The sequence below is a fragment of the Brachyistius frenatus genome, unplaced genomic scaffold (assembly GCF_029030835.1).
Source record: "Brachyistius frenatus isolate BFR_SWC_R1_liver_20210118 unplaced genomic scaffold, ASM2903083v1 Contig_54, whole genome shotgun sequence".
Taxonomy (NCBI): domain Eukaryota; kingdom Metazoa; phylum Chordata; class Actinopteri; family Embiotocidae; genus Brachyistius; species Brachyistius frenatus.
In genome coordinates this window covers 309,356-322,173 of record NW_027210653.1, presented here as the reverse complement: position 1 = coordinate 322,173, position 12,818 = coordinate 309,356, and the positions used below count along the sequence as shown (strand labels likewise).

The following is a 12,818-nucleotide window of genomic DNA, read 5'->3' as shown; positions in this document are numbered from 1 at the left end:
TGTAGATTATCCTTTCTACTCAGGATATACCGCTTATTTCGCCAGCTCGAGTGCAATGCGGCTGTCTCGCACACTCACCGTACCCGAGTGTCACAGGTTGTAATTCATTGTCTGGGGGGCATGAGCAAGTCCTACTTGATAAATTGTCCCCGGTCACGGATTGCTTGTGAGCAAAATCACTGAAATATGACTTTCAAGGTTGATCTATGCTGACATTTCCAATACATTAGCACTACATTGGATGCATTTTGAAGAGCTCGCTAAGAGCGTGCAGTCTGGAATTATGCTCGGAAGGAGTATCTACTTCACTGCCATCAATCACTGCACGGCATGTAGAAGACAATAAAACATGCAGAGCTACGTGTCGACATGTTAATTCCATAATCGTTCCCCGATATTGTGTCCAGTTTACAACTGAAACTTCATATTGACATTGACGTAGTATTCTTCACACATTACGGGCAGAGTTGCATTCATAGCCACACATCTCCATGCCATGAGGGGTTCCTACGGTAACAAACTTGATATATAGGCTGTTCTGTGTTTCAGGTGGCATGCAGAGGAAGCTGTCGGTGGCCATCGCCTTCGTCGGTGGATCAAAAATCGTCATCTTAGACGAACCTACCGCAGGAGTGGACCCCTATGCCCGCAGGGGGATCTGGGAACTGCTGTTAAAATACAAACAAGGTAAGGGATCAGTGGTAAGAAGCACGGCTCCACTTAAGGCTTTGAAGCCCTTTATGTTTGTAGAATTGACCGGAATGTGCAGAGAGCATGTTTGATCTCGTTTCAAACCGAGAAACTTTCCAAAACTGAGCCCGGCTCAAGGTAAACTTTTAACTGACAAGGCTGGAATGTATCCAACAGGAGAGCCGTTAACGAAATGAACCGATCAGAGTAGCCTGCAAAGTATTTTTGATTTTTTTTTTTTTTTTTTTGCCTTGCTGTCGGTAAAACTCAATCATGGATGGAGAGAAATTGTGAATTGTACTTGAATAGATTGAAATAGCAGTAAAGAAGACATTGCTATTTAACAGAGTCCATAATTGTCTGCCCAGTCAGTCGGCTTGTCACTCTCTGGCCTTGTATACTTATAGCAGTTGCTGGTGGCTATAAGCAGACATGGACATTCGAGTAACATCTCTCAACAGATGTCTAAATGTTTAATGTGCATTGAGTGACATTCCGCCCTCACTGTGTCATTAGCTTCCCTCTCTCTCTCTCTAATCAAGTCCTTTCACTCCAAATGGGAGCTGGAGATAACTCTTTTATAATGAGAGCCTCCACATTCTGGCTGGTTGAATGAGTCATGTTTTGTGCCGCTCCAGTCTTATTTGCACCACAGTGTTACAAAGGTTTGTCGTTAAAGCAGCAGAATAAAAAGGGGAGTCTATTTGTGTAAAAAGAAAAGCTGAAGGCTGAAATTGGACTTAATACTGCAGTTCATCATAGCTAATTAAGTGTGTAGGTTTTTCACACAGACAGGTTGACCACATTGCCCCCAGTGGGTGTTGTTTTGATTGAATTCAGCAGGGGCTTCATTCGGTTGGTGGCAGTTTTAACTGGCTGAAGATATAAAGGAACAAGAACATGGTGTACATGCTCTCACAGCCTAAATTAAACCCTCAGTGCATGTTTAGGATGAGTATGCTCGATATATCTTGTATTAAGTCGGGTATGTTCATCAAAATGGTGACATGGTGACATGTTGGAACTCGATTTTTGCATTTAAGGTGGCTTTTGCTGTCTCTTTTGTCATGTTTCATTAGAAAATTACCGTAGAAGGTGAAGATTCAAAGAAAAATGAGCAAATTGTGAATTTTTAGTTATCACCCATTACTGGAAGTTGATTACTATTAAATTACCCCACTCATTATGTTATAAAATGGGCCTTGAGGATGATATTAATATAATGGATTTTATACATTTAGCTGAGTGCCTTGAGCCGTGTGTGTTTTTGCTGTGCTTTGCATCGTTTTATGTCGTTTGATTTACCGATTGTAACTGATAACTTCACCAATTTACAAGCCTTTGCTGCAGGCCTGAAAGGCTCGGTTCTTCATTCTCGTTTATTTTACCTTTAATAGCTCTTTACTGCCACATAAATATGATATTTTATTCTATGTACATGCACGTGACAAACAACCCAACCTATTTTGAAAAGCATAGCTAATGAAACTTGTTGTATCCAAAGATTTCTCCTTGAGTTAGTGAATTTCTCAATTTCACAGCTTGTATCAGCAGCCGTGCCATCACTGGGAATTAAAACATTACTGTCCTTTAAATTGGTTATAAGGATTTAATTAGTTGTTGCAGTTGATTAATATGAACCTGTTCCTTCCAAAAATGCTGGAGTATGTCTATTATAGCATTAAGGTGTAATATAATATCTTAAATCCCACCTTGAATACTGCCACCGCCAATACTGCATTTAGGCCCAGATTAAATCTGTCACTTGTAGGCAGCTGAGTTAGTTTGGAGGAGTAACATACATAGGGGGGAAATGTATGCAGATAAAGTAATAACAAATAATTCATAAATTATGGAAAATTATTATAAATCCATTTTTTTACGACACATAATTAATTTTCTCCAAGAATACAAACTAATGTAGGGTTGAAGCCAATACGAATGGCATAAAAATGTACCAACGTTTTTTTTTTTTTTATTTTTTTATCCAACGTTAGCTGTTTTTATGACAGAAGAAAAAGCTCTTCAGAAGATTTTTATTTTTTATTTGTTGGAGTAAATGCTAGTGCTTTGAAAATCAAACCTCTTCAGTGAACTACAGCAGTGTGTGAATGGGAAGATGGGAGCGAGCTGTAAAACTTTGAGCGTAGTATGTGGAGTATCTCATAACATTGAAAACCTTACACGCGCAGAAAAAAATAATTTGAAGCATTTTAAGCGTCAGCAAATAGTTACAGTCTCCGTGTGCTAACCACACTGTCTGAGTTTTAGTTGTGCCAATAAATTAAATTCATTCAAGTGTAATTTTAAACCATTTTTACAACTCTGACAGTAAACATGGAGCCATCTGGTTATGATAACTTAGTGGACAGGCTAGACATTTTATAAAGTATTGATCTGAATTGCCACAAACAACACTTAATACAGTTTTGTCTGGTAATTTGTCTTACTGCCGATGTACATAATATTTGTCTCAAACCACTTTGAAATCTATTTACATCACGTTGATTTAAAGTGAAAGATGCAAAATGACAGAACCCAGATTTCCCAGCCTCACTTTGCAGTGCGCAGTGCAAGCACTGGCAATTTACCTGAACACACCCAACTCCATTTGATATATCACTTTGTGCTGTAATGCACCACAACACACTATAAATCAGATTACCTTTGTGGCCCATCTGCAGTCCAAACACATTTATTTTTCTCCCAACTCACAGATGATGCAGTGGTTTTTGATCTTTATTTTATTTTTTATTTTTTTACCCCCCCCCCCCTTCCCTTCTTGTAAACCACAACAAATCCCCAAGAAAATTATCTGTAAGTTTGAGCACCCCATACAAAATGAGCTGGCACGGTCAATCTAAACCTCAAGCAATCTTCTCAACCTCCCCCCCTTCATAATCATAGCTCCCCCTCCATATGTTAAATTGACTGGGTTTTGGGCATTCATTCAACTTGAGTTTGTATAGAGAGGGATCCAGACTTGCTTGGCATAGCATAAGGCAGCAATACTTAATACTGAAACACGGATGGATTTAGCAGCTCAGCTGGTGGCAGGGCAAAAAGTGGGGGTGGGGGAATAGTTCCAAGCTAAATAGCAGTTAATGACCTTCGAGTGCGTCCTTGTCTCTGGGATAATGTGACCTGGGAGGACACAGATTTAACCAGCTCAGGGCAAAAAAAAAAACAGCCGTGCTCAGCACCCACAGATTGAGTGAAGAAAGGGTTAAAACAGGCCCTCCACAGTTATTACATAATCGCCTGATGGCAACTATTCGAGCTGACCTCAATCATTTTGCATAATCATTTGAATATTTTCCATTGATCTGTATAAACACAGCTGGATGAGTAACAGGAATACTTTCATCACTATTTCCACATTCCACTGTTTGAAGTTTGACTGGCGCCATCCATTTGTGTCCTCTTCTTCTGCTGTGATTTAAAGGCACACGAGTGGAAAATTAGCACAACCAAACGTTTATCTCGAGGCGCTTAACTTCTATTATTTGACCGACCGTATTTGGATGAGCATCCATAAACATCAACATAGTTTCAAAGTCAAACACCCCAGCCAACCAATTGCTCCCCTTCATAAGGTGTATATGTATTATATACCTTATTCATGTGTATATATATATATATATATATACATTGTAATATGTACTATATTTAGGTTTAGGCTACAATAGTGTCATAAAATGAACAGGAAAAATAAAACAATTGAATCATTGATTGGAATTATTTGTAATACAATCAATCGTCAGCTAAATTTCATGATCGTGACCAGCACTCGGTGAAACCCAAAGTGTCAGTATGACATTTTCTGACGTACAATGTCATCAATGTTGAAAGAGTCGATGCATATCAGGATGCAGTGAAGCGTTTGGTGCGAGTCAGGAGATAACAAAGTCCAGCACATCTCAGATTTCCTTTTTCGATTTCTCTGCTTTTAATTCCGAGAGTGTTCATAGGCCTTTCGCAGACTATTTATGTTGTTGGCAACACTTTGCCGAGCAGTCCTGTGAGAATTTTGGGCCACGGCACCAGGAAACAAAAAATCCTGAAGATAGATCAAGCAGTACATGTTTCTCAGTCCTAAAGCAGTCTGTAGTAGACAGTAGTTTTGTGTAGCGGTTTGTAGTCGTCTGTAGGTGACTGTAGTTTTGTGTAGCGGTTTGTAGATGACTGTAGGTGACTGTAGCTGTGACCACATTGAATGTCTTTATCAAATTTCATTGCAATTCATTCAGGAGTTGTAGAAATAGAAACGTTTCGGATCGACCCACCAGCCAGCAGACTGACATGGTTATTCACAGATCCCTGACTCCTAGCATTGCTAACAAACCATGTATAATCACCATTTATTGACACTTTTGGTCTTAATAATTCATAACAAATGAATTAACCTGAGGCAGCACGGTATTTTCCAGGTTATAGGCTTTTGAGGAGATTTCTTTCAGAGAAATAAAGGTGTTAGGTTAAATGTTCTGTGCTTTAAAACATTACTGGATCAGAAGTTCCCTGTGATGGCGCTTTCATGCAGACTGCAGAGACATGACCATGCTGTGACTTCATTACAGATCTCGTCTTTTTTTCCCCTGATTTCTGGGGTACGTGATAATTAGTATGTGTTATCTGATACAGCGTGATCTGAAAAGATTAGAGCACCTGTGAATAATCTTGCAATGCATGCTGTAGTTGTCAGTGCAATTGTGTTCAGTTGGATGCCTCTTGAATCAAAGGAATCTCGGAACAAAAGGGAGAGCTCGGATAAAATGTGGTCTCATAGAAATGCTGGAAAGACAGCGTAGGGTGGCCTTTATCATCATTTTAATTTTGTCCCAGATTCACGCCTACGCACTCTTTTGGAGTTTGCTTTGTTGCCATGCGGATAAGCGCGAGTGAAAAACACAGTGGAGTCGGCATCAAGGAGATAAGTGACGACCGTGCAGAGACAGATTGTGATATTGGCTTGATTGGAGCGGTTGTGATCTGTGGCATCTTTTCTTCCGTTCAGTGATGACAGTTGTTAACGCAAAGAAGAAAACTGCTTCAGATGTTGTTGTGTTTGTTTATTTTATTTTGTAATTTCTGTCTTAGCTTTTCTCCTTATTTGCAGTCCACTGTTTTTATTCTTTACTTCACTCTCTGTGGCTGTCACACAAGCGCACACACTGCTTCAGACAGCAAGTTCACGGTCTTATTTTGCTCAGCCAGGTGACACTGCCTGAATCTGTCCGTCTCTCTTCAGGTCGGACCATCATTCTGTCCACACACCACATGGATGAGGCAGACATCTTAGGCGATCGCATCGCCATAATCTCTCATGGAAAGATGCGCTGCTGCGGCTCCTCACTCTTCCTGAAGAAATGTTTCGGCAGCGGCTACTACCTCACTTTGGTCAGAGATGGGTCTGAAAAGATGACAGCTCAGCGCAACGGTATCCTGCGCAGTCAGGCCAAAAAGGAACAAACAGTAAGTACGTGTTTTCTGGTCAGCAATGAGCTTTTTTTTTTTTTTAAATCTTGCATCAGCATATGTGCCCTTTTTCGCTTTGGAACTTGAAATTTTATTCCATTAACGACCTTGTGGAGCCAAATACATCACTTTCTATTCAAATGAAACACATGTTGACTCATTCAAAGTTTAAAGATTTAAAGCTGCACTAATGAATATTATTGTATTAACGTTGGAATGCATGATTATGTGCAGTATCAAAGGGCTCTTTGGAGGCAATAAACCTATACAAAAAAATCATTACATAATTCTGAAGTTTGGTTCAATACCACTACTCTCATCATCATTGTAATTTTCATTAACCAAATACAGTAACACACATTGCTAAACCCACTATATGCTACATATTTGCCAGCCTCAAATGACAAACATACAGTCTTGAGAAAAATAAGTGCAGCTCATGGAAATTGATGAGTTTTTTTTCAATATATTTGGATATGCAAATGATAAAAGTCCAAATTTAATTTCCATGGGATGTGCTTTTTTTATTTTCTTATATATAATTGTCAATAAGCTGAACATAGCGGTAGCATTTAACCCATAACACACCAAGTATTACTATCAGGAATTGATGGTAAAGTAAAAAAGTAATTTGTAAAAACCAAAACAGAGAAGACTCCAAATGAAAGCTGATCTTTTTCTGTGTCTGGTGGATGTATAAAAGGGCAACTGTTTTATCAGGTTTATAAAGTCATTAAATGTCAAATGTCTGTGTAATGTTTAGATTTGTGTGCCGATCTGGTCCCCAGTGACAAATATAGAGCCTAAATTAGACTGAAGCAGTTACAACACCTATTGTTCACTTACACAGCGGCCTTGCAAACCAGACGTGCTGACTCAACTGCAATTTGATCTTTAAGTGTCTTCCAAGGTACCTTGCTTTGCTGTTTATTAGTTTTTCTTTACGTATTTAAAATCAGATTTAATGTCTCATTGTCTCTTCGTCACAAGTTGTATGGGATCGAGGGCCACGCATATACCCTAAATAGTTTTTAGTGACAAGCTACGAAACACTGACATTTTACATTGAATGCCTGCTTAGTCTTCTTTACTAATGATCAGATGAAAGATTTAAAGATTTGAAATTCGAGTGTTTCTTATCATGGACTACTTGTGATATTGTACTTTTTATTAAAAAAAAATTGGACAGTCGAGGCCAAAAAATGTAATCTGTTTCAAGATGCTATTTTACATATTTAATTTGAGAAGATTGACTTATTTTCCTCAGTGGAGAAAAGGTTTGTTGTAAACAAAGTCATCAAAAACCATCGTCTCTGCATCCTCAGGGATCTTTCAGCAGTGCACATGGCCGCTGACAGACACAGCATCGGCTGTGTGGTCTCATTATCTTCAGATAAACAGGGATATGGTGACTGGGACCCGGGCCTGACCACACGATTACCCCTCCTTTTACATCTTTATTAAAACACCTTTACATAAACCTGCTGTAATTGGAAGGGGATCATTCTTTTTGACTTCATATATCAAAAAAGAAGGTCAGTCTCAGGCCCCTTTGACACAGCGCTCACCTCTCTCTAGTCTATTATTGAACACTGCTCCTCTGACTTTCTAGAGTGCTATCTTTCCCTCTCGCCACCTTCCCCCTATGATGATCTGTGTTTAGTCTCTCCCAGCATGAGAATTGGCAAACGTCTACGTGCTGGATGATACTAATTGTCACCGGGGAGAGGGGTGATTCTCGCTTTTGCTCGCCAATGGTGCCTCGCACACTTAGTTTTAATCAATTGGAGCAAATGAACAAGATGCACCGATGCCAGCAGGGCTCGAGCGATTACCATTTGTCTGCAAGCTCTTTGAGGCGAGCGCAGTCATTTGTTTGAAATAAATAAATAAACATGCAAACACCTTTTATGGGCGAGGTGGAGTGCCCTTCGCTGGATGACACTTTGGAAAATAATTGGGAGATTTTGCGGTTGCACAGTAAATATAACAGGGACAGGACCGGGCGAAGTTTGATTGCCTCGATCTCATTTCATTGTGATTAAACTCCATTTGATAAATGTCATGAAGGTTTTTAAAATTCAACCTTTGTTGAAATTAGAAAGTTATCCTTTAATTGTGTGTGCATTGTCTTAGTCTGAGAAGACTTTGGCCTGATATTCCTTCCGAGGTTGACAGCGCTACCTGTTGACGCATGCATCCAGCTTTATTTACAGCTTCGAAACAGAAACTTGTGGATGCCTGTTATTTGATTAATGTAAGAGAGGAGTTGTCAAGGAGGCACTGTTCATCATTTTAAGTGGTAAGGCATGATAAAGCCTTTCTAATCCAATTCTGATTAACAGGAGACAGACTGTCCTTTGAGCAGCAGCCCAGACGACGGCATCGGCAGCCAAAGCTGGAGCAACTCTGATCCCTCAGGTACAAACTTTGTCGGCTACTGTCTGTCATATTTTATGATGAGCGCCATTTAGACCAATGTTATATGGAAATTTTATATAGTTCTAAAGCATACATTTGAATAACAAGCACCTACAGTTGTACATTACCATAACACACTCCATTTCCTTATTCTTGTCAAGGAACTACAAAGGCATTATTGTGTATTTGTTATGCAAGCAAAAAAAACACAGTTTTGACAGATGTCTTGATCTGCAATCAAAAATCAAGTTTGTAAGTAAAAAAATGCATGAACTGAGAAACCAATTATTTGCATTTCAAACAAATTTGCTCTCAGTTTTATTAGTTTTGGTCACAGAAGTCACAATTTTGCTTATGAGACAAGACTCATGGTTGCATAATAAAGACGCAAAAATACCTTGATGGAAACAGGCCAAATTTAACCATAAAACTTCTCAATATAGAACCATCCAACTGTGCTGAAAATCCATTTACTCATAGATTTCTGTTATCTTTCCATCGCCATGCCCACAGACACAGCATCAGTGCTAAAGCAGCTGCTGCCTTGAGATGCTTTTTAAAATGTTGTAAGTACTGGTAGAGTGCACTTTAATGTCCCAATAAAGTGGAAGATACACATGGGAAAGCAGGAGTTTCAGTACCAGCGAGCGCGGAGGTCTGTGTGTATCATTGACGTGCGTTTTAACTATAATATCTTTGAAATTATGATGAATCCCCAAAAGAAACTGTAATCTTGATCTCTGCCGTGTTATTTTGAAGAGGGAGAGAGTTATGCCGTCTTGTTAGTTGAACTTGGTCCTCCCTGATGGCCCATCCAGCGGACTGTTGTCCTCCTCTAAACGGTGGTGGTCTTTACGAGAAGCTTTTCACCAAGGCGTTCCCTCTCTTAATAAACGGCAGCAGAGCAGGTTCTTCAAATGAAATACAAAACTTTCTGGAAACTAGGCGTAAAACGATTATTGTCCCACAGCTGTCGTCGGTATTTTGATACTCCCAAGGTACCAAATCCCAAAGTGGCAGTGCTCAAAATGTTAGAGAGGCCGCACATAGTGCTGAATCATCACGTGAATCTACAGCTTCCCTGAGCTTTATATGATGTGTGGCCATTTTTTTACTGTATGTTGAGCTGCCCTGCGATAACATACAGTAAAAACTGGCCACACATCAACAGTTTTCATTGAGTTGTTTCGGGTTTAAGGTCTTTTGCACATTTTATGTGCTCAGATTGAAATACATCTTCCCATATGGTTAGATTTGTTTTTTTCCCCCCTGTAGCTATTTCCTCTTCCATATTCATGAATTTCCACTTTTGAAATGCATGTTTCTTAAATGATGGTATTCATTAGCATTAGTCTAGTATTATATCCTGAAATATACAAGTAGCACTCATAAAGATTGTTTATCTAACCAAATCAGTCATAGAAAGCAAAGATCAATGAATATTTAATGCCACATTTTCTACATTATTATTATTGTATCACTTTATCTATTTTGATGCACTCACACTCATTTACATTTTAATTCATTGGAGGATGTTGCATACCTGTCCAAAACTGACATCTGTCAAACATTTAACCCAAGTTGTAACTTTGGCCTGACTTGCACTTTTTTTTATTATTTTTTTTTTATATTGAATATAGAATAGCAGAGAAACAGTAGAAATAGAGCAGATTTTGCCCATCTAAATCATATGCTGCAGGTTATTTTATATGTTTTGATCATTGTTGGGCTTGATCAGGAAAACAAAGGTACTCATACAGGACCTGATCAGAGGACGACTCTCTGGAAGGATCCAGGTTATTATGCATGGCAAAATAAATCAGAATCAAACCAACTCCTTCCTTCAAAACGATTATGCATGTATAAATAGTTGGATGTACGATAGAAAACGCCATAAAAGCAATCACATTCCCACAAGTTGACAGCACATTTCTTTTTATTAACACACACCAACAAGCAAACTGAAACACACACATGTTCACAAATAATTCAGTCTGATGTGTGAGGCAGATCCATTTACTTCATCATAAAGCACCAAGCCAGTGGTTGTTAAGCTTCAGTAATTATGTATGAGGGGTTCTGGATCAATAATGGATGTGGTACGTTCTGCAACACTGATTCCCACAAAGACCCGGCTTTAGAATGGATGAGGCACGGGGAATTGTGTCCACTGATCTGCTCCGGTGTCTTTAAATGGCATCATCAATTGTGTTGTCCTCCCAACATGGTACGCAGTGGTTTCAGATGATTTGATAGGTGAAGTGTCTTTGGTGTCATGTCATATCAACATTTAGTTTCAAAGATGCTGTCATTTAAACACTGTTTTTCTTAGCAGCTGAACTCTCTGCCTGTTGTATCACTCTGACAATCAGCTTTACCCGAACGGATGAAGGACGCGTATAAAGAGGGATACTAATGTGCATTTATTTGCAATCTTTGCATCCTTTAAAAAAAAAAATAATAATATTCAAACGTTTTTGTGGCTTTTCCTTCAACAGATTTAACAGCTGTGGGTCAACTGGTGCGCTGCCACGTTCCTGAGGCGCTCTTCTTGGAGAGCATCGGTCGGGAGATCACCTACATCCTGCCCTACGGTGGAGCCAAAGATGGGACCTTTGCCACACTCTTCCAAGAGCTCGACCTAGCCATGGCTGACCTTGGCCTGACCAGCTATGGCATCTCTGACACCACGCTGGAGGAGGTAAACTGAACGTGGGATTGACAGCCTTGCTCATAACAGAAGCATGAACACGTATAGAGACATATGAATACACACGGAAAACATTGTTTTTGTTCTTTCCTTTTATTGCTGTAAATTCACTTTACATTTGTTGCCACTGAAAACCTTCTCTCTCGTGTTTCATAAATGAGGAAATGTCTTGGTATCTTTTATTTTCTGTTCCCACTTTTTTGTATATCTTTTCCTGCCTTTGAAGGACTTTAAGTAAAAATCAAAACGTCGTCACAGATCGTGTCTGAATCTCTCCCACAAGTTAATATGTGCAATTAAAAAAAAAAAAAAAAAAAAACACCTTCATAATTAGCCAATAGCCTTTAACTTATAGGGTTTTGAATCAAGAATTCTCCTCAGATCCAGGTATTGATTTGTGCTGATGATGAAAGCCATGCCTGATTCTCAGGCAAGTTTATTTTTCATTCCTAATGAATGTTCAATGGCGTCACAACCACACCAACCTTGAAGCGACGACAATATATTTTCAAAAATTCTCCAAACTAAGGTGCTTTGCTCCCCATTAAAATTCACAAGATGCATATTTCAGCTTCTTGCATCATGTTTATGTCGTAGATTTTATTTGTTAATTTGTCATAATGCGTCAGCGTGATGACATCTTTTTGAGCTTTTACTTGTAGTTGCAGGACTTTATATGTTAACTTTCTATTTTATTTGACATCCTAAATTTCAAATATATTTCGCCCAAAAGCATCGAATGTGCAGCAGAAAAGGCAGTTGAGTAAATGTCAGTCCACATGCAGAACACAGTCTTATTTCTCTTACACAAATGACTCATGCTGTATGTTTGCCATGCAGACGAATGGATCATAAAGCCGAGTGACTGTTGGCTAACGCTGTTCATGTAGCTCAGACATGCACCAGACACTCGTGGCCTGCAGGCAATGTGAATAATTCCTTTTGAATTTGTTTTAAATTCAACCACAACAAGGTTATTTCATCTGTCCATGTTTTCTTTTGAAGTCCAAACACAATTCCGTTGAAATGCGCAGCAATTCTCTGTTATGCAGAACAAATAAATCGGAGCTGATAGAATTGAAAGACATGGACCTTAGTCATGTAATAGCATTTGCTGTTCTTTAGAATACCTCCTGTTTTTGAAGTGTATGATTATGTGAACATTTTTATTGTACGCTGTTTTGAAAGAAATAATTCACCACATGAAATCACATTCAGTCTCCCAGTAGTGTGCTTTTTAAAAAAAAAATTTTTATATATATAGATGACACACGTATTTACAAATAGATTTATTTTGACAGAAGGCCCACATTTAATAAATGAAGTCAAGGAGGACACTTCTCTTAGAGTGGCCACATGGCCGGTGTTCAAGTAAAGGTTAGGATCTCTGTATGGGTGCAAAATCCTGATCTGATCCTAAACAGAATCTTGACAGGGATAACTGGCATCTGCATCACACCTGGGCACAAATTATGAGTAAATATTTGAATGCATTAAATGTAAAAAAAGGCTTCATAGC

General features: G+C 39.0%; 1 protein-coding gene across 1 annotated transcript in view; it reads left to right on the top strand.

The window, feature by feature from the left end:
• The window catches only part of LOC138624703 (phospholipid-transporting ATPase ABCA1), a 143,641-nt gene that overhangs the window by 51,358 nt on the left and 79,465 nt on the right, over window positions 1-12,818 (top strand). The window contains exons 21-24 of the mRNA XM_069705081.1: window positions 550-687; window positions 5,942-6,165; window positions 8,517-8,589; window positions 11,088-11,290. Coding sequence (XP_069561182.1) covers window positions 550-687; window positions 5,942-6,165; window positions 8,517-8,589; window positions 11,088-11,290 — 638 coding nt within the window. The remainder of the gene's footprint in view (window positions 1-549; window positions 688-5,941; window positions 6,166-8,516; window positions 8,590-11,087; window positions 11,291-12,818) is intronic.